The sequence below is a fragment of the Cuculus canorus genome, chromosome 1 (genome assembly GCF_017976375.1).
Source record: "Cuculus canorus isolate bCucCan1 chromosome 1, bCucCan1.pri, whole genome shotgun sequence".
Classification (NCBI taxonomy): domain Eukaryota; kingdom Metazoa; phylum Chordata; class Aves; order Cuculiformes; family Cuculidae; genus Cuculus; species Cuculus canorus.
This window is the reverse complement of record NC_071401.1, coordinates 156,204,734-156,229,345: the sequence shown is the minus strand read 5'-3', so window position 1 is coordinate 156,229,345 and position 24,612 is coordinate 156,204,734. Positions and strand designations below refer to the sequence as shown.

Genomic DNA, 24,612 nt, shown 5'->3' with positions numbered 1-24,612 from the left:
GAGGGACCGAGCCCCGATCCCTGCCGACCCCTCCCCGGGGCTCCGGCGGGGCGGTGGATGCTGCGCTGCCTCCCAGTGGGGCTCCCTGAGGGGCTGCCGCTGCCTCTTTTTCTTTTTGTCCTCTCTTTCCCCCAATCCATCCAACTTTTTTTTTTTTTTCCATGAAAACTTTTCTCTCCTTTACTTTTTTTCCTTCTTATTTTTTTTTTTCTTTTCCCCTTGCAAAAGCCACGCCGTGGAAAGACGGGGTGGTGGGGGTGGTGGAGGAGGGAGAAACCCCTCCCCTTCCCCTCCCCCGTGGCTCCTTCCTCGGAAAAGAAGCACTTGGGGGGTTTCCTCCCCTTTTCTCTCCGCACCCCTCCTTTTCTCTCCGCTCCGCTCCCCGGAGCCGCTGAGGAGGTGTCCCGCCCCGCAGCGGCCCCGGTGCGCGGGCTGAGGGCGGTGGGGGCTGCGGGGCGGGCAGTCGGAGTCACTCCGGTTTCGCTTCGGGGCAGGGCCGGCAGCGCCGCTCGCCCCAGCACTGAGCGCTCGCTCGCACCGGGGGTGCCGAGAGTAAGTGAACCGAAAACGGCCTTTTTGGGGGTGTGTGTGGATTGTCTGTCTGTCTGTCTGTCTGTCTGTCTGTCTTGTCTCGGGTTCCCCTTTGGCTTTTCACGAGGGCGAGAGGCGCGGGGTGCAGGCTCTGCTTTGGAGGCTGGGGCTGATCCGGGCTGGGGAGGAGGCAGCGCGGTGCGGCTCGGGGTGCGCTTCCCCGAGGGGAGCAGGGGAGAATTTGGGGTGCCGGCATCCTCTCGCTGGCCCTGAGCCATGTGCCTGGATGGAGGGGATGGGTGGGTGGGGAGCAGCCTAGAGGATGGGGAGCAACCTGGGGTAGTGGTGGTGGTGGTGTGGGGGAACAACCTGGGGTGGAGGTGGTGGTGAGCAACCTTGGGGGTGGTGAGCGACCTGGGGTGCAAGTGGTGAGCAGCTTGGGGAGGTGAGGAGCAACGAGGATTGGTGGTGGTGAGCAACCTGGGGGGTGGGGTGGTGGTGAGCAACCTGGGGGGGTGGCAAGCAACCTAGGGGGGTGGTGGTGGGGAGCAGTCTGAAGGGGTGGGGAGCAACCGGGAATGGTGATGGTGAGTAACCTGGGGCGTGGTGAGTAACCTGGTGTGGAGGTGGGGCGCAGCCTGTGGGGGGGTGAGGAGCAATGGAGTATGGTGATAGTGAGCAACTTGGGGTGGAGGTTCTGGTAGGGAGCAGTCGGAGTGGAGGGGTGGTGCTGGTGGGGAGCAGCCTGGGATAGTGGTGGAGGTGGAGAGCAGCCTAGAGGGAAGGGGGAGGTTGTGGAGCAGCCTGAGGGGGTGGTGGTGGTGGTGGTGAGTAACCTGGGGGATGGTAGTGGTGAGCAACTTAGGGGTGGGGAGCAGCCTAGGGTAGTGGGGAGCAGCCTGGGAGGGCTTCATGGGGCTTGTCCTGCCATCAAAGCTTATCCCACAGCATCAGGGCAGGGAGATGCTTCGTTTAAAGTGAAACCCGCACGTTATGTAAAGACTCGGATGGGTCTGTAGGGAAGCAGCCGCCTTGCTCCAGGGAGCGGGTAACTTGGTCTTCATGACACTTCTTTCCCCTCACATAAACCACTGGAGAAGTGGTGTGCGGGGTGTTATGCTTAGTGTTTGCTGGAAAAGCAAGCTGCCTGCCGGAATAGAAGGCTTTATGGGGAAACAGAGTAACGGTGAACCAGGAGCGTAGGTGCCCATTGGGGTTGCCCTTGAAAGGCAGAGGAGCTTGCCATCCTCCAGACCAGATACAGTCAGAATGCAGCCTCACACCTGCCTTTTCTCAGAAGATTGCTGCTGCGTGCCTCTGAAAAGCAAAGGTTATCGCTAAAACCTCCTTCTGTATGCAATCTGAGTCATGGTGCTTGCAGCCATGTAGGATCCGCTACTCACTTTTTCCCACAAACACACACACTCTTACTGAGAATTTTGGAGTAGTTACCACCTAAAACCTCAGTTTGTGCTACTCTTAGGATCCTTTGTTAAAAAAAAAAAGAATTAGTTTGTGTATGCCTTCCTGCTCAATAGAAACTTAGGAACAGGATCTGGATGAAAACTAGGGATAACTGAGAAGAACTCAAGAATGTTAAATTAATGTCCCTGGCTTTTTTCTTCCCCTGCTTGGGTGAAGGAGGGGGATGTGGCTTGAGCTTTGTTCTGGAAAGTTGAGGGTGAAGAGTATTGTTAGCAAGCTGCTATTTAGGGCTATGTGGTCCAGACAGTGCCATTTGCTAGTTCTAGTCCTTGCAGCTCTCAGAGAACTTAAATGAAAAACCCAATCACATGCTGACCATGCTCAACTCCGTGAAATGGGGTGGGATCAGAAATAACTCCGGTTTCCTGATGTTTCATTCTCTATCAAACTGTGCCCTTGAGGGGGCTTGCAGGCGTATCTCCTCGCTCCGAACAATTGGGACTGCAGTTCAGATACTGTGAGAACAGCAAATGGCCCATTCAGTCACAGCAGGGCTATGGTCATGTGCTTAAAAATTATGCACACGCACAGAAGTTTGTGGAACTGAGGCTCCATTATCGCATAATGTTGGTCTTGGTTGAATCAAGTTACGATGAGACGTGGCCAGTGGCTGCAGATGAAGCCAAGCTTTGTTTCTGTATTCGTGAGCAATTCTTCTGGGTATGCGATTTGAAACTTACTTGTTGAAATGTAAATTCCAGAGTGGAAGGCTCTTGGGCACAAACCCATAGGATTACTGGGATGCCAACCTCCCACACAGGTTCCCATCTTTTCCTGAGCTAGACTGGCATCTGAGCCTTTGCTATGCCTGTGTTCCTTGTTGTCATTCAGTATGTGGAGTGTCAATAACCTGTCTTGCTTATCACTTAATTAAATGTAGCGCGGTTTAGAGGCAGCACAGGGCTTTTGTTTAAGATTGCATTGGAAGGCACAGGTAAACTGTGCTGGGGCTCCAAAACCAGGCATAGTGGAGCACCAGGGAAAGGCTGAGTTTCTGCGAATCCCCCCAGGTATGTGTCCTTGCTGAGCCTGCTCAGAGAGGGCCAAATTCAGTTTCCAGATGACAGCTTCAAATGTACAGCCAGTGCCTCTTGCCCTCAATCCAGCCGGGATTTCTGTGAAGTTGGTGGTCAGTTTGCGCAAGGGTAGAGCTGGAGTTGGGTGGTGTAAATTCTTAGTTGTTCTCACTAATACTGTGGTTGCGTTGCTGAGAAACAAAGGAGAAAATTTGCCTTTGGAGCTGTTTCTTCCCTTGCTTCTCTTTCCCTCCATCCCTGCTGGGGTTACGCTCTTTCCTCCAAGTCTTTCCCTGCAGCTCCTTGCCACCCACATGTCCCTCTACCACCCTCAGGCTTCTCTCTCTTGGTTTCTCATACCTTAGTTTGGTCAACAGTAAACAGTGCTGGTACTTAAATATGACATTGTTTGGGTCGGATTGATGCTGTAGTTACATTAATAAAAGCTGTGGGGTGGTAGGATGTTCCTAAGCTGTTTATTCCAGGCCACTCTGGATGTCAGCTAGGAGTGCTTACCGAAAGCTCCTAAGCCAGGAGAGATGGCCACTTGCATCTCTTTCTGTATATGAAAACGTGTATGGTACAAGAGCCAAGTATACCATGCAGGAATGATATCTTTTTACAGAGTAAAGGTATTAAGTGTGTGGGTCATTAGGAGGCATCATATATTTGTTTAAAATAATGCATCTTAGTGCTACGTTAGTTAGATCCTTGATTACATGTAAGTAGAGACAGAAGGCAGGCATGATATCAATTTACCCTCTTCTGTCCTGTCGATTTACTTCACTACTGCCTGCTCCTCTGGTTTGTGTTTGTGCATATCCTGCAGCCTTCTGTCTGAGTAAGGTATTTATTAGCTCACCATTTTGCTGAAATCTGCCTCAGACCTTAAAAAAAAAAAAAAAAAGAAAAACAACCCAAAAGTGCAGTGGTGTTTGATGTAGCAGGATTTGGTGGCTTTGTGTTAGTGAGCGGTCAAAATGACTTGAGTAAAATTAATTTTGCCCCCCCCCCAAGTGCAAGATTTCAAGTTAAAATTTAGAAGTGAGAGGTGTTGATAGCCCTACTTTTCTAAACTTCTGGGAATCTCTGCTTTTGCTTGAGAGGTACTTAATAGTATAAAAATGTTAATTTGATTTTAGTAAAATCGCTAAATGTTGGCTTTGTGGTGTCTTTGGAAACTTTAGAGCTGCCCCCTTATTTTTGTCCTCTTCAGAAGAGAAATGAAAAGGCCTGTGTGCGCTTCACAGGAAATGAGTGTCTGATACAGGCTTGCAGGCTGCACATTTCCAAGAACTGCTCTCAAGGTATTTTGATAATGCACATTCTCTCTGCCGTCTCCCTTCCTGCTCACCATGCGCTCTCTGTTCTTCTGCTCCTTTGCAAACACATGCAAAGTACGAGGGAAAGAATTGAACGGCGCCGATATTGAGTTTGCAAATTGGCTGCTTTAGCTTTATGTTGGAGCTGTGGCTGGCAAAATTGGGTTAAGCTGGCAGCATTCAGTTGCTTTTGTTGCAGAGAAGTTTTATCCTCCCCCACACTCTCTGCAAATGCTGAAGAAAAATTTTGACTTCGGATTGTGACTTGTGCAGCAAGGGGGTTTTGTGTGTGAGCGTGTATGTATGCGATTCTGCAGTCAGAAACAGTTTGGATCTACTTTTGTACTTCCTCGGTAGCAAAGTTTATTTGGAAACTCAGGCTAAGGCTGTCGGGGAAGAAAAGAAGTGTGACTATTAGCAGTTGGAAAATGTCAAAGATCTCCATTCCTGTTCGTGCAATCTGTGTCACTGGGTTTCTGCGCAACTTACTGGAAGTGCCTTGCTAGAGCTGGGGGGAACCAGGGGTCGGCATAGGCTTCATAGAATTGTTTGGTTGGAAAAGACCTTTGAGATCATCGAATCCAGTCTTATCTGTCCACTACTGAACCATATCCCTTAGCACCTCATCTACCTGTCTTTTAAATACCTCCAGGGATGGTGACTCAACCCATTCCAGTGCGTGGTAACCTTTTCGGTGAAGAAATTTTTCCTGATGTCTAATCTGAACCTCCCCTGGCACAGCTTGAGGCCATTTCCTCTCATCCTATCACTTGTTACTTTACCTGGGTCTCCTTGCTACTTGTGATGTCTGCAGATGCCCACAGGATCTTTTGATGATCTTGCGTTTTGATGATGCTTTTTGACAGATTGGCAATGTTATTCTAAATCAATGTTATTCTTCATGCATATTTGAGTTCTTTGTTGTCTGGTGCAAGATTTTGGGATGAGGAGAGAGGGAAGACAGAGCTGGAGAAACATTCTCCAGTCCTCCCCTGCTAGAAGTTATGTCCATCCTCTGAGGCCTGGCTAGGTGACACAATGGACCAAGAGCCTCAAGGGGGTGCTGAGACTGAGGGGATGTTTCTTTCTAACCTCATTACCACGGTCCTTTCTGATTGAGGGCTGTTTTAGCAGTAATCACTGAAATGGCCCGTTTGTGTAAGATCTCATCAATATTCCAGTCAGCACATAAAAGCAAGAGATGGTGTTCTTTTTTAATCATTTAAAACTGAGGAAAAAACAGGCTGCGCTGCTTTAACTACTCTGCAGTGGGTCCATAGCTGATTACTTGTAGTGACTTTATACATCCTTGTTTACTTCTTCAGTTTGGCACAACTAAAGGACGTTTATGCTTTGTGCTGGGTTCCCCTTAGTCTCTTGTAAAGTTTGAATGGTTAAGAGGTGGCTTAAAAAGATGATGCTAAAACCCCCCATCCCTTTGCTTCTGGATCCCTCTGTCTAAGGTCTGGTAAAGTATGGGATGGTGGGTACTTTATAGAGACACAGCAGAGACATTTGAGAAAGTAGAGAAATGAGACTCCTCAGATCACCTCTCTCACTTTCCCCACCAGCAGCATTTCAATGTCTGTGTGACTGGAGTTTTTCCCTTTGTGAGTTTTAAAATCAGTTATTTTCAGTCTTGGTCACCTTTGAACTTCCTCTCTTCTAGTTTTATGAAAGAACATAAAAAGAGTGGCCCAATTGTGCTGTATCTTTCTCTTGTATCCTCTTGTATATGTCTGCTCTGTAAGCTGAGAGTGAAGTTTCTCCAGTCTCTTCTGTCTGAGCACTTACATGTGACTTCTTATCACCCATCTTTAGGCTCAACCCCTTTGTTTCAGCTCTTTCTTTAAGGTGACTGGAACTGAACATATTACCTCAGGTGGTGACATTACTGTTACGTTCCCACCCATCCATTTTGCAACCTTATGCTTGTGTTTGCTTCTTGTTTTTTAATGACTGCTTTTGCATTCAGAGCTAGAGCTTTCCTTAATGAACTCTCAGCACTGTTACTTGGCTCATTCATTGGCTGTGCCACTTAATTTATTGCTCTTTGAAATATAGACCCAGTTTGTTTTCCTACTGGTCTGCATCCACTTGCATTTGTGAGGGCAGAGTCTCACCTGGCCTCCAGGTGCTTTCCAGCCTGCTGAATTTTGAGTGACCTCTCTGGCCTGCAGAGAGTGAGGTGATTTTGTCACTAATTGCCCTGGGAAGGGGATGGAGGGGGGTTCATCACTTTTCCAGCTGGCTGCCTGGATTTAAGTACCTTGAGGCTTGAAGGTGCCTGCTGGAGGGGCAAAGTTAAATCTCTCATGTTTGAGGTATCGTGGGCAATGGCAGCTTGAAGACCGCTGGAGAAAATGTCTAGAAAGGCAACTGAGTCAAGATCTGTGTTTGCATGGGCTGGGGGAAGGGAGCCCCTTGCACCTGAGCTGGGAGAGGCTTTGGAGTACTTGTAACCACCAGCCTGTTGAACAGCAGGGAGGAGATGCTCTGCCAAATGGGCTGAGTTGATCCAGGGGAAAGATGCAACAGCTGGGAGGGTAGCAGATGTGCAGGGGCTGAAATGCCTTTGTTTCCTCAGGACATCCCTTTTCCACCTCCCATCACCCCCGGGGCAGGACTGCTGCTTGTCTTCTATCTGTCTGCTTTACAGGTCCTGGGGTGCTGCTGGCACTATACCTCGTGTACGGTGTCTCACTTTTTGATGTGCTTGTGGCATGGGGGCTTTAGGGATGTGGCAGGCATGTCCTGGCAGCTGTTGCTGCTTCAGGTATCATCTTCCTGATGGAGAGCCCTTTCCAGGAATTGCCTCTCCCCCCACAGTCAGGTAGCCGTGTGCTATTCCTTCCTCAGCAGTGCCTGTCAAAAAAATGTTCCTTACAACACTTGCAGCCCCCTGGCAATTGGTAGCAGCAGCTGATTTGATTGAGAGAGCACCTCTTTTTGCACCTTAATCAGCCGTTTCCAAATTCCTTCAAAATCTCTGGGTATAGACCACTGCGTCCCACTGACTTTATGCTCTTTAACGTCACTTTTCCCCTTTCTCCCCTCCTCAGGTTAAATAGCATTCAATACTGGGGAATCTCCACAACATCCTGTGCAAGAAAAAAAAGAATGTCTGCTCACTTATGTAGCTTTTCTGCAGTGTCCTCATCCCCACTTGCTGGTATCCCAGTGAACTAAATGATTCCCCCAGAGGATTTCTGATAAAGTGAAAATGCCATTTGTTTTCTGCTTTTTGCTTTGTTTATCTTGCCTACCTGCTGTCTCAGTTTCATGACAGCCATCCTCATTTAAATTTGCTCCCTACCGTCAGTAATTCATATTCCTTTATATCGCTTCCACCAGGGGTAGCTTTTCATCTTCTGAAGGATTATTGAGGTGGTAGAGAGATTTGGGCAGGGGCTGTGGTTTTGTAGTGTGTGTATTTGATGCCTCTGATCCATGGCAGAGGCCCTGGCAAGCTGTCGCAGCCACAACTAATAATACCGGAGGTGTGGCTTGTGTTGTCCCTCTTAGCCAGGCAGTGTCTCTGCTTCATTGTTTGTGGGAGGTCTGCATGCTCTATCACTTTAAGATTTCCTAAATAAGCTCTCATGACTTGATATTTTTCTTTTCACTTTTGACTCTCAGGACTAGTTTCTTTATTTCGTATGTTGGAAATTCCCCGTTATAAAACTTTGTGGTGCTTTTGTGCTTTGTGACCCTTGCCCCTTCCTCTGAAGGCACAGTAACTGGTACTTCTGAAGCCAGTCCTTCTTAAGAACCAAAGAAGGGTCTCTTCCTCGTGCCTCTGTGCTCTGGCTCGTGTTGGTTAAGCGCCTGGGAGTCTTCTCTAAAATCCCAGTTCTGATTATGATACTGAACCAGTTTTAGCTGCAGATGTTGCTCATTTCTTAGAGTTAGCTGTTCCTCTGAATTCCTTTCCTGCTAAATCTGATGGTTTTGATAAGAGGCCAGGGATCACTGGAAGTCTTCACTTCTTGGGATTCACTTGCTTCCTCAAATAGGAACAACTGAAAAACGTCAGTTTAGTTGAGAGAGGCTGGAATGGAGGAACCATACCTGTGCTGCTGGTCTGGGAATGGGGGGAGCTTGCGAAGCTGTGGAGCCATGACTGGTGGATGCAGAGATCTGCCCCATTTGAGGATGAGGATGCAGCCGTGGGCGTTGCTATCTTCTTACCACTGATCTCTGTCTCAGCATGGGACCGAGCATTTCCAACAGGGAGCTGTGATGGACTGGTATTGTCTTGGTCTCTTTCTTCCTCCTCCTCATCTCCCATCCCCATCTCCTCTCCTAAACTTGCGAGAGCCCTGGCCGCCTTCCCAAAGGGCTGCTTCCCCAGCAGGGTGGTAGGGTAGAATGGAAGGCAAGGCAGCCACGCGGAGACTGTGTTCCCAGGCGGAGCATAGGGCTGAGGCTTCGTCTGGCTCTGTTGCACTGACATTCACGGGGATGTCTGCTTGCTGTGGAACTGCAAGGGTCAGGAGCACTGTGGCCAGCCTTCCTTCACCCACCAAAAATGCCGTTGTGTTGGCCAGAGGTAAGCAATAACGACTTCCTTTCTTTAAGCCATGACAGGATACCCTCAGCTGCAGCTTTGAAATTTTGCAGTAACCCCCACTGATTTCCCTTTTCTAACTTTTTTTTTTTAATTATCTTTTCCTGAGTTTTAGAGGTGGAAAAAAATATTTCAGTGTCCAATAGAAGCTGCCTTTGCCAGAAGCCAGTTGGTAGTTTTGGTAATTTTACTTGCTGTGGAACAAGCTGTAGTTGTTTGTGGCTACTGCAAAGCAGTCTTCAAGTTCAGGGAAGCAATGTGGCTTTTCTGTTATTCTGAAATGGCAGGATTACAGTTTCAGTGTGGGCTATTTCCATGAGAAATGGCTTGTTTCATTTGGAAGTCGTTGTTCTGAATGTGCGTAGTATTTCCAAGGTGTGAGAAGGGGACCTTGAAAATGAGATCTTTCTTCCACCTTTTTTTGGTTAATCGAGCAAAAGCAATTTGGTTTCCCTGTAAACTGCCACCTCCCTTTTTTTTTTTTTTTGAGTCACATCATGCAGAAGCGAAGCATTCTTGCAGACATCCCTTCCTTGAAGAACATTTGGTGAACACAGTGTCTTGTGGGTTTTCTTGGGGTTGAAAGCCTTTCAGGCTGTAGCAAAGTGTCACATTAACACAGAAAGCACGTGTCATAGAAAAATGTGATAAGAAGTACAAAACCTACTTATCAGATCCATGGGAAGTTATTTGTGGATTTTGAAATGTGTTCTCCAACCCCGAAATTTTTGAAAGGTTTTGATAAGACCAGTCCTCTTGCAAGGTCTCCAGCAGCTGGTTCCCAGAGCCTGCGTGCAGGATCCTGCTGCTTTGTGTCTCAGCTGTGTGGAAGCAGTAACTATCACAGTGTGTGTGCTGTCTCGACTTATTTTATCTATTATTTGTATATTTTTTATATATATTAAATATTGCATGCTTATTGAACACTAGTTTTACAGGGAAACAGTTTTGGTGTGAGGTGAGCATGTGTGGTGTGGGTTTTTTCTTTTTCTTTCTTTTTAACCCGTATTCTCTCACATGTTGGTCATAATGGCAGCCTCACACCAAACCCTATTTATAGCTGTGGCACAGAAGATAGTAAGGCAACTGCAAGGTCTCCTAGGCCTGCTTTGTGCTGGAGAAATTGGCTGTGATTGACGTCGGTCCTCTTAGCTGAGCTGCACCACATTCCTTGCCTAACCACAGCTCCCTCTGTGCTCTTTGGCATGCGTCTGTCTGTGCATCTCCTGCCTTTCCCTTCCGCTTGCATGAGCCCTTTCTGTGTCAGCCCCAGTCGCCTTGGCCATGGTGGGGTGTTCATGACAAGGGGCATTGGTGTGGCTGTGGTGACAGCATGGTTTAAACCGGTGCCAGCATGTGGCAGACAGTGGCAGCCGTGGGAACACCATTAAAACACAGTGCTGTGTGCTTGGCTCTTACCAGGAAGGTTTCTATTCCAGATATTGGCTCGAGCTTTCCTTTGAAACATCCTCTCCAGCCACAAATCAGTAGGCAGCGCATTTTTGTGGGATGCAGACGTGCAAGTAAGAGATGTCTGCTCAGGCTCTGCTGCGTGTAATGGGGATGCTGCTGCAAGGGCTTGCAGAGAGAACTTTTCCAAATCATTCCATCCTCCATCTAACTGCCCTGGGAACTGTAGACTCGATAACTGGGAGATGTCAAAGCTGAATGGAGTGTGTAGCGTAACTTGCAGTTCTGCCAGCTGTGAGTCAACGTGGCTTGTGGAGTGAGTGCCCAGTCTGGGCTCAGCTAGGGGGGATGCAGGGAGTGGTGTTAAGTAATGGACCCTAAGTATAAGTGAAGCCTTACAGGGGCTGCCGATGGAAGGGCTGCAGAAGGCTGGTTTCATTTTTTCAGCTCGCTGATGGATCCACTGACAGATATGTGATTGCACAAGTGGTAGGCTGCTGCTCCACCAGGTCAGCAGGTTTAGTTTTTCCTCCATGAGGTGAGAAAGAAAAGCAGGGCAGAAGAATAGTGCAGGCCAGAACGGACTGATTTGCTGTTCAGATAACTCGGCAGGTAATAGCTACCTACACAATTACAGGTAAGACACCCTAAATGTTGGGTGTTGCACTGAGCATAAGTTTGAGTTTGCTGTTCAAATCACAGAATAGTTTGGATTGGAAATGACCTTTAAAGTCCATCCAGTCCAACCCCACTGCAGTGAGCAGGGACATCTTCAACTACATCAGGTTGCTTATTGCTCCATCCAACCTGACCTTTGTTGTGTCCAGGAATGAGGCATCTACCACTTCTCCGGAAAACCTGTTCCAGCATTTTACTGCCTTCACAGTAAAGAATTTCTTCCTTATATAGAGTCTGAATCTCCCCCTGTTTAGTTTAAAAACATTACCCCTTGCCCTGTTGTAACAGGTCCCAACATATGCTCCATACCCATTTTTCTTACAAGCGCCCTTTAGATACTGAAAGCCTGCTGTAAGGTTCCCTACAGCATTCTCTTTTTTTCCAGGCTGAACAACCCCAACTCTCTCAACCTGTCCTCATGAGAGAGGTGTTCCATCCATCTGATCGTTTTTGTGTCCCTCCTCTGTACCAAATCCAATAGGTCCGTGTCTTTCATGTACTGATGTCTCCAGAGCTCGATGCAATTCTCCAGATGTGGTCTCTCCAGAGCAATGTAGAGGGGCAAAATCACCTCCCTCACCCTGCTGGCCTTGCTTCTTTTGATGCAGCCCAGGATACTGCATTAGTGGCTCATGTCCAGCTTTTTGCACACCAGAACCCTCATGGTGCTTAACATTAAGAATCCTTAAGCTTATTCCTGTTGCCATCATCTCTTAATTTTTGGGTTTTATGGTTCCTGCTTCCAGAAGGTGATGGCAACTTTAAAGTCTGTTTATCCTTAGGCCATCTGTGAGCTGTCTGGACCTCATCAGATCATGGCTTTGGAAGCAGCAATAGTAAAAGAATCATAGAATAGTTTGGGTTGGAAGGGACCCTAGAGATCATCTAGCTCTAGTATCAATAATAATAACATAAATAAAGTAATAATAACAGCAATAATCTGTTATCTTCTGTGTTATCCGAAGTGCTGTATACATGCTTCTACAATGATTCAGGTCAAAGAGATTGAGACAGACAATCTGTCCCCAAATTTCTTGTGTTTTAGTTTCACATTATGGCAAACTAATAATTTTAGTCACCTATTTGATGACCGTCTCTTTCTTTTCAAAGGATGGATCTGCTCCTAAGTAATACTTTGCAAAAACCGTGAAGTGCTGCATCAGAACTCTTGAATTTTGACTGTTTCCAGGCCTGATATCCAGAAACTCATCTTTATGGGTGGTAAATTTAAAAAGGTAAGCTCTTTCAAGTGTCCTGGAAAAGAGTGCAAGAACAAGTCATAGCTGAGTACTTGAAACTGCTGCTGAACATGCCAGACTTGTCAAGCCCCAAGGCGCAGGGCTGGCTTGGCTGACAGCAGACGCTGCGTAGAGTCCCCTGGTTTGCTAGAATTGTCTCCTTATATGAAAAACCCTGCCTTGCCAGGATAGTGAGTGAGGAGGAAAGTGGAATGTCCTGTGTCAAGAGCACTTATTTTGAAAAGCTCGTGAACTTGCAGTAAATCAGAAGGTCTGGGGAAGCTTATCCAGCCTTTTAGTTAGCGGGATGCCAGCTTTTTAGGGTATATTTCTTTGTGCTTTTCTGTCTTGCAGTAGAGAGGTAGTTATATGTTTCAGCATTGGGTTTTTTTGGGCTTTTTTGGAGCAGGGCTGGGGGTAAGCAAATTGTGCTGTGGCAAATCAGAAGTAGTAGTAATTATGCATGTGTATTCCGTTGCATCCCTGGGGCTGACTTAACCCTAATTTCGAGAATCTGCTCAACTTCCTTGACGCAAAAGGCCACGTACACGTAGGACCTGTTGACCCATTAAAAGTGAATGGAAAGGTAAATATCAGGAAGCACTTCTAGAGGTAATGTTACTATAACTAATACTGTGCTGCAGGCCAGGCAGTCATCTGTTGGAAATGGGTCACTGAAGCTAAACAAATCCACACCGTCTGAGGCTCTGACCCATATGTACATTTCAAACCAAGTGAACAAATTGTGAGGGTGCTATTTTTGCATTTACTTTGAATTCGAAACCATGACACAGTCTCAGTTCTTAGTCAGACTTCCAGCAGCAGTGGATTTTTCTTAAAGGACTTGGGAGAATGACTCAAGGTTGAAAACTGGGACAAACAAGTTTATTTTTTTTCTGTCAAATAGCATCTGCAGCCTTAAACAAATTATTTGTTTGTTATTTTTAAGACTAGCCTGAAAATGAAATGCAGCTGCTTGCTTCTGTGTTCCTGGCTGAATAGATCTTCCAACCTAGACCCATGAGATTGGCAAAATCTCCTTTTAGATCCAAGCAAAGTTACTGTTTGGGAAGAGTGGCTGTTGGTGGGAGCGAGTTGGTGGGAGCAAGGCTGCTTCTTGGTCCCATCGAGGCTATACCTGCAGCCCAGGAGGCAGCTGGTGGGATTATGACCTCCTTTTTCTATAACAGCTAATGTCAGAGGGCTCTATAGCTCCCTCACCCAGCAAAGAGAAGGAAAGGGACAGAGATCCTGCAGCTTCTTGTGGCGCGTACAGTGCTGATTTTTTGGTGGTGATAGATGGCCCTAGTCGCTGCGCGTGGCAACTGCGTTTACTTGCGTTCTGCTCACTAAATCAGCTTCTCCTAAGATTTATTCTGACTTGCTGAACCATCCAAGCAGCTTTCAACTGCTGCCTTTTTTTTTTTCTAAATAGAAAAAAAATAAATTTCTAAATAGAAAAATAAATTTCTAAATAGAAAAAAAAACTCAACTTGATTAACTCCTTCCTACACCTCCCACCTTTCTCTAAGTGTGGAATTCCCCTCCCGTGGTGGCACGTAGCCGAAGGTCAAGATCAGCAGCATTCAGAGTGGTACCAGAGGTATTAGCGGCTTGTGGACTGCAAAGAAGAAGACTGAAAACTGGAGAAGCTTCCCAAGCTGTTCTTGGAAAGGGTGTTTATGGCTGTATGCATTGAGACCTGCCTGCCAGCTATGTTACTAGTATTACTGTTAAGTATTCAGAGAGATGTTAGGAGGGAAAAGATGACTTTAGGCAAGGCCTTGCTAGGCAGATGCCTCCTGTCCAAAACTCCTGTGCCCATGCAAGGGAAAGATGTTTGTCCCTGCTGCTCCATGTCCTCTCCCTGGGCACAGAGTATGTTCTGCATGGCTGTCCAGCTGGCACAAGTACCAGACGGAGCGTGAGACTTTTGAGTAGCCAGCAAAGGATGTGAGATAAGGGGAACCTCTCAAGGAGGTAAGCCTAACCTAAAGCTTCCCTCCGGAGCAAGCCTTCCGCAGGTCCCTGCATGTTCCTTGGTGGGCTGCCGGTTCGCTATGAGTCCCGGTGCTCGTGGGAGTCTGCAGTGGAGGAGGACTGCTGGAGATGGAGGAGCACATCTCTTCCCCCACGGCAGGCTGTGTGTCAGCAGTCTGTTCTGCTCAGAGCATGGCTCTGCTGTCAGCGAGTGTGATTGGGTTAATGGAGTGTGTCAAGGGACCAAGGGCAGGGTTTGGCGGTGAGCTACTGACTTGTCAGGCCTGGGGAAGTGGTATGTAACAGCTCAGCTTCTCACACAGAATGAGCCTCTGGCTTGGGGCTGTGGTTTTTGTGCTTATACGTATATATACACACACATACACACACACACACATGCAAACACACATGCAGAATGTGCATTTTTTTGTAATATAATCAAAATGACTTGGAATGGCTGATGGCAACACTGGGTTCAGGGATCTGCATTTCTGGAAACAGACAGGCTGGTGATAACATGAGGTGCAGGAGATGAGCAGGGTTGTGGAAGTAAGGGGAGGCACTTTGAAGGCAATGGATGAGTGAAGGATGGTTATGGGGAGAGGGCAGGATCATATGCTGGCAAGGGGAGATGTACCTCTGACATAAACACAAGTTAAAGGGCTGGAAGGGCCCAAGCAGAACCGTTCCTGGGATGTCAGCAGTGTCTAGTGTCGGTGTAAGTGGTCTCATTCATGGCAGTCCCAGCCTTGAAGTAGGTGGTGCAAGATTTCTATAAGGAGTCTTGATCAAAGACCTTTTCTTTGTCCTGATGAAGTGAAACAGGCATGTTCTGGGATGAGGGAGTGATTCATGGGGTTGCGCGGGAAAGGCTCATTCCTATCTTCTGTTTCTTCTAACAGAAGCTGTCCTGTTTGTCCTTTTACTGGAGAAGGGGTTGGAGAGGTGTGAGGAAACCTTTCTACCTTTAACTGAGAGACAAAGTAAATAATTCGTCCCTGCTTTGGGAAATTTTTCCCTTCTGATTTGGGGTGTCCTTTCCCCTTGCCAGACTCAAGGCTGCTCTGAATGGCGCCTGAACATCCCGCAGAGGGAAGTCTTGAAAGACCATGATCCGCTAGGTTCAAACCAGCCTGCTGAAGGGTGTGCTGGGGAACCTCTAGGTGTGAATCACAGAAGTCCAGTGGATGCAGAGCTCTGTAAGGTGCTGCCTTGCGCTTGGGGGGACGCAGCTGGAGCCCTTCCTGCATGCATTTCCTTGGTTGTCCCTACAGCTGTGGGATAGGGACATACAGTAACTCCTCAGTATCCCCTTCTGTACTCTTGCTGCTGTCTTCTCCTTGTGCAGCATATTCACTCGCCTGGTTAGAAGGAGGTATTGAGTTTGCCTCACTGTCCTTCTGTCCCACAGGCTGGATGCAAAGGAGGAAGCATGGTAAAGACAGCGTCTTTCCAGGATCCATGGGCTCTTTGAGAGATGATCAGAGGGAGGCCAGATGATCTGCACAACACTCACACCACTGTTTCTCATCCGCAAAGGCAACATCGGAGTGTTCTCCCCAGCCCTGCGCACCCCACCTTGCCCGATCGTTTCCGGATGTTCCGCAGCTGGGAGTGGGAGGTCCTGGAGCGATCCCTCAATATCCTCCAGGCCAGTGACTTCTACTGGGGCCCTTTGTCTGTGGGAGAAGCTCATGCCAAGCTCCAGCGGGAGCCTGTTGGCACTTACTTGGTGCGAGACAGCTCGCAGGGGAACTGCTTGTTCAGCCTGAGTGTGCGGATGCCGACGGGGCCTGTCAGCCTTCGAATCTCTTTCCAGGAGGGCTATTTCCGCCTAAAGAACTGGTTTTCAGACTGTGTGGTCCGGCTGCTGGAGCTGGTGGTGGCGGGGACCCGGAACAACCCCTTGCACTTTGATGAGATGGGGGGCACCCCCCTGGTCTTCTCTGAGCCACTGTGCCGGAGCCGCCGGTCAGTGCCCACACTGCGAGAACTGTGCTGCCGGAGCATCCCTGCCAGCACCACGACGGGGGATGGAGCAGGGCTCGAGGGCTCCTTGGGGATGCACTCGAGGGAGGAGATGGTCTCACCTCCAGGCAGAAGGAGAGGGTCAGAAGGGAGCATGGTCCCCAGCCCTTCTCCGACCTGGGCTAGGAGATGATACCATCCATGTGGGAGATGAAGGGGAGACAAAGCCTATTATGTGGCTGTGCTGATGGGACACGTGCCGGTGGGGCTGTACTGGCTGCTGGGAGAGGAAGGGAAGCAGGTCTTGAACCCACTGACTGTGGCAGCTGTGTCCTCATATGTGCACAGCCTGTGTCAGCTTCCTCAGAGACAGCTGGGTAAAGCCAACCTGAAGAGCAGGGATTTCTCCCCCACAGCTAAGTCCCACTCTTTGCTCCATTTATAATTTATAAGCTGAATTGCCTGTTCTCCCAGGTCAGTCCCATGTTTTCCTCTACCCCAAAGTGCCTAAACTTGTTTCTGCTACAAATCAGTCCTTCTGAAGTGATATGGCTGAGTCCAGTCCCACAGCAGCGCAGCTTGGGGCATCAGCGGGCACCACCCCTGTGTTGACTGATGTAGCTGTGGCAGAGCAAGAGCACGTTTCATTCCTTGCAGCATGAATCTAATGTCTGCATTAAAGGGGGAACTATTGCAGCCACGTGCAGCTTTTGCAGCGCTTTATTTGAACAGATTTTTGGGAGTACAGATAAGTTACATTATACTAAGGGCATGGGTTTTCCTGCAGAGGTAACCCTGGTCTGGAGAGTCCAGTCTGACCTGGGAGGGTGTAAACAGACGGGATCCAGCACCCTTTCTTATGTTTATCTGATAGTATGCTGCTGCCATCTACAGATCCTTAAAAGATGGTTTTGTGGGTTTTGCCTCAAAAAAGGCAAAGAATTTTTATATTAGACTTCAAAGAATTTTAATAAACATGGTTTTATACTTATTTTTAAAAGTCAACGAATACATGGCAATATTTTTATTCCCTTGCAGTGTTGGAAACCTGATTAGTTTAGTGCCAAGACATGGTAATCGCACTGAAACTTAACAAGTGATTTTCTTGTAAAGACTAAAAGCAGATCTTGAACAAATGGTCCTGTCTGGGAACAAGACACTTACTTCATCTTGTAGTGTAATCAAGTAAAGAATTTCCTGAACAGAAGATACTTTCTGAAAATGTAGGGTTGAGATTTTCAGAAGTATTTTTACTGCCTTAAAATTTGTACTGAATGTTTGAAAGAAACATGAGTAATTCAAGGTCCTAGAACAGGGCAGAGCATCGGTGATCTCTTAACTGGTGAGGATGAGTACAAATGAAAGGGACAAAGTTGGCTTCAACAGATTTGTGGTTCATTTCAGGGGTGCAGGCAGGTGTGATGTCCTTGAAAGAAGTGGCTGAAAACAGCTGTGTGAAAGGAGAAATTCAGTGTGTTCAGATGCTGTAAAATTTGGTGTGTGAATCAGATCCAACCGTTTTGAATGCAGAAGGGAGAAGTGCCCTTGGTGCTACCCTCAGAGCGCTGCCGAGCATCTCCAGCTGTGTGGGCAGCCTCCTGAGCTCGTGCTGGCTTTTGCCTTCAGACCTGTATGGGGAGAAAAAGCCAAATGTGGAGGGAAATTCCTCTGAATTTGCTCTTTTGGCTTCAGGTATCTTATCTGAGGAACCAAAGTATACAGTCACTGTGGAGAAAGAGAGGGAGAGAGAGAGAGAGATGCGGGGTGTGATTCATCACAGGAGCCTAACTTACAGACTCTGAATTATTCTCTGGAGGGCTCTGTCGCTCTGCTGACGGCGAGGTGCCTGGCCTGCTATCTTGGGCCACTGCCTTATGAACTGATGCAGTGTAATTTAAGTGCCAGAGAAGGTGTTGCTGCTGGAGCCGTGATCTTGTGCAGGGCTAGGGCAAAAAGCTAAGCAGGTAATTGCATCCATCATTGTCACTGGGTCCATTAGAGGTGATGAGTTGGAGCCCTCAGATGACTGAGTTAGGCTGTGATGCCCTTGGGGAGGGTTGGGGTGCCTTGCGTTACCCCAGGCAGTGTCACGAGGGGGACTGGGGTTCAACCCAGCCCGTGAGTACAGCCTTGTGTGTCTCCAGCTCCCACACACACCTCAGGGTTATTGATATCTCCAGCTCCTGAAGCTGAGCTGTCCTGGCACTGTAACCTGTGCGATGATTGTGGGTCTTGGCAGGCGGCAAGCTGAGTCCTTCTGCAGGGTGCCTGGCTGCAAGGCCAGCAGCATCCTGGGCTGCGCTAACAGGAGCACCGCCAGCAGGCGAGGGCAGCAATTACCTCCCTGTGTTCACCCTGTACTCACTTAGATCCCAGTTAGAATGTTGCATACAGTTTTGGCCTCCCCGATGCAGCAAAAATGCAATAAATTGTAGTAAGATCAGGACTAGGGGGTGACCTCAAGAAGCTCAGGGAGCTGGACCACTTGCCCTGTGGGAAGAGGCTGAGGGAGCTGGGCTCATTCAGCCTGGAGGGGAGATACTCTGCTTTGGAGGGACCTAAGAGCAGCTGGCTTGTATCTTCAAGCTTAGCTAGGAGCCAGGCTCACTGCAGTGGTGAATGGTGAGAGAATGACGCACAGCAGATTTAGGGGAAACAAGTCCAGGCTGGCTATGAGGAGACCCTTTCTTCCTGTGAGGGAAGCTTGGATGGGAGATAGGTTGCCTGGAGAGGTTGTGTGGTCTCCACACCTGCAAGTTTTCAAGACCCAGCTGGGTCAAGCCTGGAGCAACGTGGTGTGACCTTGGAGCTGGACCTAGCTGGAGTCCCAGGCTGGACTAGAAGGGACCTCCTGTGATCCTTTCCCCTGAACAACTCTGTGGTCCTGTGTTTTATAGGGCAGGGAGGTGTGGCTAGTCATGGAGGAGTTGGGGGAACAGAGGGGTGCTGGTTCTGGTGCTGCAGGTGCTGTGCCTGCAGAGCGCCCTGCACAGGGACCAAGGTGGCATCAGTGCCAGCTAAGTGCTATGGCATGTTGTTAGATAGAAAACCACATCCCTCCTACTTTCTCCACGCTACACGGAACATTCCCAGGCCACACACGTGCTCTGGGTGCTGCTATGTGCTTGGGCTAATCTTGGGCACCATCCCGTTGCTCACTCTCAATGCTCTTTGCGGTGTCCCTGTTCCAGCAGAGTGCAAGCCTCCTGTAGCTCCTCTGCCTACCCTGCCAGCCCCTCTGGCCATCTCAGGTGGCTTCAGGCACCTGTGATTTGGGACTGTGCCCTGGCTCTCAGGTGAAGCCCCTGCCTCAGCAGGGTCAGCTGCGTGGCTGCCCTCCCTCTCTGCCCACTGCGGAAGAAATGGGACTGGGTCTGCTGTCCCAGGCGCTCTGCCCATTCCCTCAATCCTTGTCTTCCTTGAGGCTGTCATCGCCAAGGCAGATTGGCTGCCTTCCCACCTTCCCTTCAGAAACCGGGGTGGGGGGAAGGAGCGGGCTAATTTCTTCCACGTTTATAACAGAGCAGAGGAATGCTTCTGTTTTATGGCCATGGTTATAGCTCGCTGAGGGAAGAGCTTTCTAACCGGATTGCTCTGACCTGGCTGTGAACTGTTCTCATTTGGCTGAAAACGAGCATCTTGGGTTGAATGGCTGGGGGCTGCAGAAGAGCCCCGTTTTCAGCCAGGATTGTGCCTTGCGAAAATCACACTGAGGGAAGAGGAAATAGTTTGGATTTTAATGAAGTCTATTGTATTTTTCTCGTTTATATATTTTTTTTAATTGCACAGCAAGTGCTCGCCTCTGTCTTACAAGTAAGTCAATTCCATGCAGGGCTGTAGCAAATTGATTTGAGATCTGTGGATGAAAAGCGGTGAATGACTGCCAAGCATTGTTATATTATGGAAGTTTAAAGCACATTATGGGCAGATATCCTCTTTATTCCTAAGGAGAGGTCACTTTACAGATCAGGATTGGTACAAGAAAAGAAACCAATTTGGGAAGAACACCGTCTTCCTTCACTTTCTGCTTGGACATTGGAAGGGAAACCGTCTTCCTTAAACTCTTTAGAAAAAGGTGTGCAAAGTAAAACCCTAAGAGTTTACTTCCATGGAGTGGCTGCAAATGATGTCCTGGTGCTTTCATTAATGAGCGAAGATGTCCACTTTCATCATCTTGCCCCTGAACCGGTCCCTCTGCCATGTAGGAGCAGCTCCTGGTGGCCCGTGTTCAAATGTTTCTTTTCGTGGCTCCTAAAGGGACTTATAAAGAAATTACAAACTTCCTCACAACCTCTTGAGTGCCATTTGGGGAACAGAAGAAAATTGTTTGCATTTTTATATGTTATGTTATACATTTCTCCAGCTGACTCATTTCAGTTTGTTGAGGAAACTTATACAGCCTCACAGATGTTTTTTTTCAACTGTTCTTCCAAACAGGAGAAGTTGAAAAGTTTAGTCTTCATGAGAGGGGCTTCTCCTACTGGGCTGCAAAGGGCCTGGATTTTGGTCCCAACATGCTGCAGGCATCCAGCAGGAAAATGCTCTTCCATCTGCTCCTGACTAGCTGTGTGTTAGGCGTGCTCTGGGGCCCCGGGGGTTAATATCCCAAAATCCTTTGCTGAAAGTTGTTAATAACTTCCATATGTACCCGTGTGTGCGCACAGGAGGGGCCCCACAGCCAGCAGCTCTTGTAATAATACTTGATTACCTCTGACACAAGGGTCTGTATGCCATGAGGGATCCTCCGTGATGGATCAGGATGCACCAAAACCCACAAGTTTGTGCAAATATATTTAAAAAAAAATATTAACACTTGAGCATCCTCAGGGTTTGGAGATGAGCTCCTTCTAGGTAGGCAAGCTTTAAAATAAAACCTTCTCTGTACAAACAGCTGGGTCTCAGTTTTGGACCTCTACCCTAACTCCCAAAATGTCTGTGTCCTGGGTCTTCAAATGTGCTAAAAACCTTAGAATACCTTAGTTAGGGGAGTGTGGTGGGTTTGTCCAATTGAGATGGTTTTGCACCGATTCCTTAGATGTTTGGCATCTGCAGAGTTAGAGTAGCTGCATGCACTCAAGCTTTTTTTGTCAGCCCCGTGCTATTGCCTGGTGCAAAGGCAGGGCTGCTGAGGGCAGCGTTCAAAGGGACAGCTGGTGTCAAAGGGAGAGACAGCAGAGCTGCTCTGTGGCTCCTGATGCCTCCCTGCAGAGCTGCCTGGGTCTCTGCGTGCTCCTGCTGCTGTGTGATCTCAGCTGGGGCTGGCGGAGCTGGGGTTTTGATTCAGGTAAAGCGGAGTACTTCCAAATGCTTCCCATGTCAGGGCTGGCTCGATAGACTAGGACCGTTCAGCTGGGAAAAGGAAATGGTTGATATCTGTAGCAGAGACCTGTGAAGCCTGGATACTGTGGAGCAGGTGGCCCAGTAAGTGTGTTTTCTTAACAAAACAAGGAGGTGTCTGAAAATACTCAAGTGCAAGACTTGAAAGAAACAAAAGGAGACATTTATTCATGCAACACCTTGCTTAAGCTGTGGAAGTCCCTGCCACCAGTCAACTATGAGATGCCAACTTCTTTGTGGGTACAAAAAGAGATTAATGGTGATTAGTGAAGCATCTCTGGATCAGCAAATGCTGAGCTAAGGAATAGAGGAGAGGTGCGATCCCCGTGCGGCTTTGAGCTTTGTGCTTTGTTGGGCATGAATCTGCTGTGGCAGGAGTGTAGGAGCAAGCCAGCCTGAGCTCAGTCTTGGGCTCAACAGCAGTGGGTACAGCCTAAGCCAGCTGAGCCAGCAGTGTAGCAGGGGAAAAGCTGTGCTGAGCTGCGGGAGTGCGTGGAGCTCCCGTGCTGAGCTCCTGGCGCCCATGCTGGGGCCTCTGGAGGCAGATGGGGGTCTGCACATGGGCGACCCATATACCCACCAGGGTGGTGTGCAGTTGCATGCTCTAGAGGCTGTTTGATGGCAGCCCCAGAAGGAGCCACCCCGGGGCTCTTCCAAATTTCAGGAGCAGAAGGTTGGGGACACCCATCTGATGCCTGGAGGGAAGCACCAGCAGAGGCTGGGGAGAAAAATGTTGCCATTATCCAGAATGAGTGAAAGACTCCAACTTGTCAGCTGAGGGTATCAGGGGAGCCCAGCATCAGCCCGAGGTGATGGCTAGGGCGGCTCTGCCCAGCTGTGCCAGTTGGGGGAGGGCTAGGGGTTCCAATCCAACCATCTTCCTGTCAGAAACGAGCTGCACAGCTTTGAAAAAGGTATGCAAAATGCCCTAAGCACTGGCAGCCCCTTAGGTTGGTGTTTGATTTATCCAACCCAGAGCAAACAACGTGCATACACTTTCAAAGGAGGAGGTTTTGGCTCCTGGGCTACCTGCTTTCCCAAGACACCACTGGTGCCAGCAGAGCTGTCAACCTTCGAGCTGGTCCCCAGTGCCATTGAAGTCAATGGCTAGGCTGTTGTTCCCCTTGGAAGATTTTGGATTAGACCCTTCCCATTTTGTTAAGCCAATGTGAGCAAATGTGGGTTTTCAACGCTAAACATAATCAAAACAAACCCTGCTCCCACTGGCTTCTGCAACAAATCATGCTGGGGGAATTGCTGGCATTCAGCGTGATTAGCCCAAGTGCAGATGCCTTCCAGCTCGTAAACAATAGCCTAAAGGATTGGAGAGGATCACAAACAACGCACTTACAGACAAGACAGCATTTTCAAAAGGGACTTGAGAGCTTATGTCCATTGGGGGTTTGTCTTTTAAAAATAAGCCAGAAGTAAACAAATTGACAAAGACGGCTGTGAAGAATCTAAGAGGATGAAAGTGAGAAGACTGGATATAATACTTCAGAAATGAATTTGGCAGAATGATTAAGGTAGGTCTAATGGGTCCTTTTAAACTTCTAAAGGAAATGTGCCCAGAGCCTTGGGAATGAGCAGGGACTGGAAACCCCACCTGTCTGTGCTGATGAGGCCAGATGGGATGTGGAAAGCGCACAGGAGAAGACCCTGCTCCAATTCACAGGAAAAAGTAATCCCTTAAAAAGCAGTGATAGCAACAGAAGAATTTGGCAGCTTGTGTCTGTTAAGTTTGATGGGGATTCAGTCTGAAAGGGACATCCCTGCACTGCAAGCTAGTGACAAATTGCTGTGAATTTCAGACTGAAGGCAATTCAATTTATGTCTACCATAGTTTTTATATCGTACTTTTATTCTACATTTTAATTAAATTTCACTTTTCATAATAACGCTTTTAAATGTGGGCTGGATTATTTTGCATTGTGCCTCTTTTCTCTTGGCCCTGGCAGAGCGAAGGAGCAAGTGCCCAGCTTCACACCCAGGAGCTCCTGCAAAGGGCCAGCAAAGTTCTCAATGCTGATGGAGCTATTCACTCATTTAGATGCCACAATGAACTGGAGCTGTGGCGGGAGCTTGCCAGCGCCACTGTAACTGAGATGGCATTCCAAGTAATGCTGGGTCCAGAAAGGCACCAGCATCCATCATGCCTTCCCTGGTTCTGTACGTACTGGAGACACGCTCACTCAAGAGACCTCTTAGTTTGAAAGCTTCAGCCTGAAAGGTAGCTGCGATTCTGAGTGCAGAGTGTGTACATTAGAGGAAGGTATGTATGTGTCAGGTCCTTGTGGTGAGACTTTTAGGTGCACCTAGAGTTGTTTGGGGGTTCATTGAGTCTCAAACCTAAAATAATACAGGTGCAAATCCAGATGTTCTAAGTAGTATTCATCCTCTCGGTTGTAACCCTTGTTCTGTGGTACTGGGTTGGGTGGGAAAGGACTGATGGCTCCTTTTATGCTTGGGATTCTGTGAAGAGCTCTCCAAGGAATTGAGATGGGAGAACAGGGCAGTGGGGAACAGGAGGTGAAGATCTTTTCCTGCTCTTACAGACTGTGCAGGGAATTGGCCAGATACGAAGGCAGCTCTAATGTACGTGCTGAAATACCTAAAATAAGCCATGCAAACAAATCAGTCGTATGTTATCCAGATGGGACTGTTCAAATCCAATAATAGCAGTAAAGTGCTCCCGAACTCTGCGAAGAGAGAGATTATAGAAGGATCAGGTATAATTATAGTGCCTTATTATTACCATTCTCATCGTTCTTTCTAACAAAGCTTTTCAATAGGGTAAAAAAACTTCTTGCAGGAGAACGTAATGTGTTTGCTGGCATTTTTTCATTTTTCCTTCCAAGGCTGTTCAAGTCATTCCCTGCAAATGGTGTTAATAAATACTGTAATGATCTTGGACTATATTATCTTTCAGACGATACCTTCCTTAGCATCTTGCTATGGCCTTCACTACAGCAAACCCTTCTCCTAAAATGCCTCACTGTTGTTACCACTAGTGAGAGCAAACCACCCCACTGCTGCTCTGATCCTTATTTTGATATGTGCAAGCAATGCCCTTAAAA

General features: G+C 48.1%; 1 protein-coding gene across 4 annotated transcripts; it reads left to right on the top strand.

Moving 5' to 3' along the window:
* The first annotated feature begins 272 nt into the window (after positions 1-272).
* LOC104055528 (suppressor of cytokine signaling 1) lies at positions 273-24,612 on the top strand. Of its 4 annotated transcripts, XM_054056616.1 has the most exons (3): positions 274-552; positions 12,123-12,247; positions 15,642-24,612. In XM_054056616.1, exon 3 carries the CDS (start codon positions 15,708-15,710, stop codon positions 16,389-16,391), a length of 684 nt encoding a protein of 227 aa, XP_053912591.1. In that variant the 5' UTR covers positions 274-552; positions 12,123-12,247; positions 15,642-15,707; the 3' UTR covers positions 16,392-24,612. The 4 variants fall into 4 exon arrangements, with proteins under 4 accessions (XP_053912592.1, XP_053912591.1, XP_053912594.1 ...); XM_054056617.1 differs by lacking the exon at positions 12,123-12,247 and having other exon boundaries at positions 273-552; XM_054056619.1 differs by lacking the exons at positions 274-552; positions 12,123-12,247 and adding an exon at positions 12,255-12,836.

Excerpts from the sequence above, each read along its gene's own strand:
- LOC104055528 (XM_054056617.1), top strand. The coding sequence starts at position 15,708 with ATGATCAGAGGGAGGCCAGATGATCTGCACAACACTCACACCACTGTT.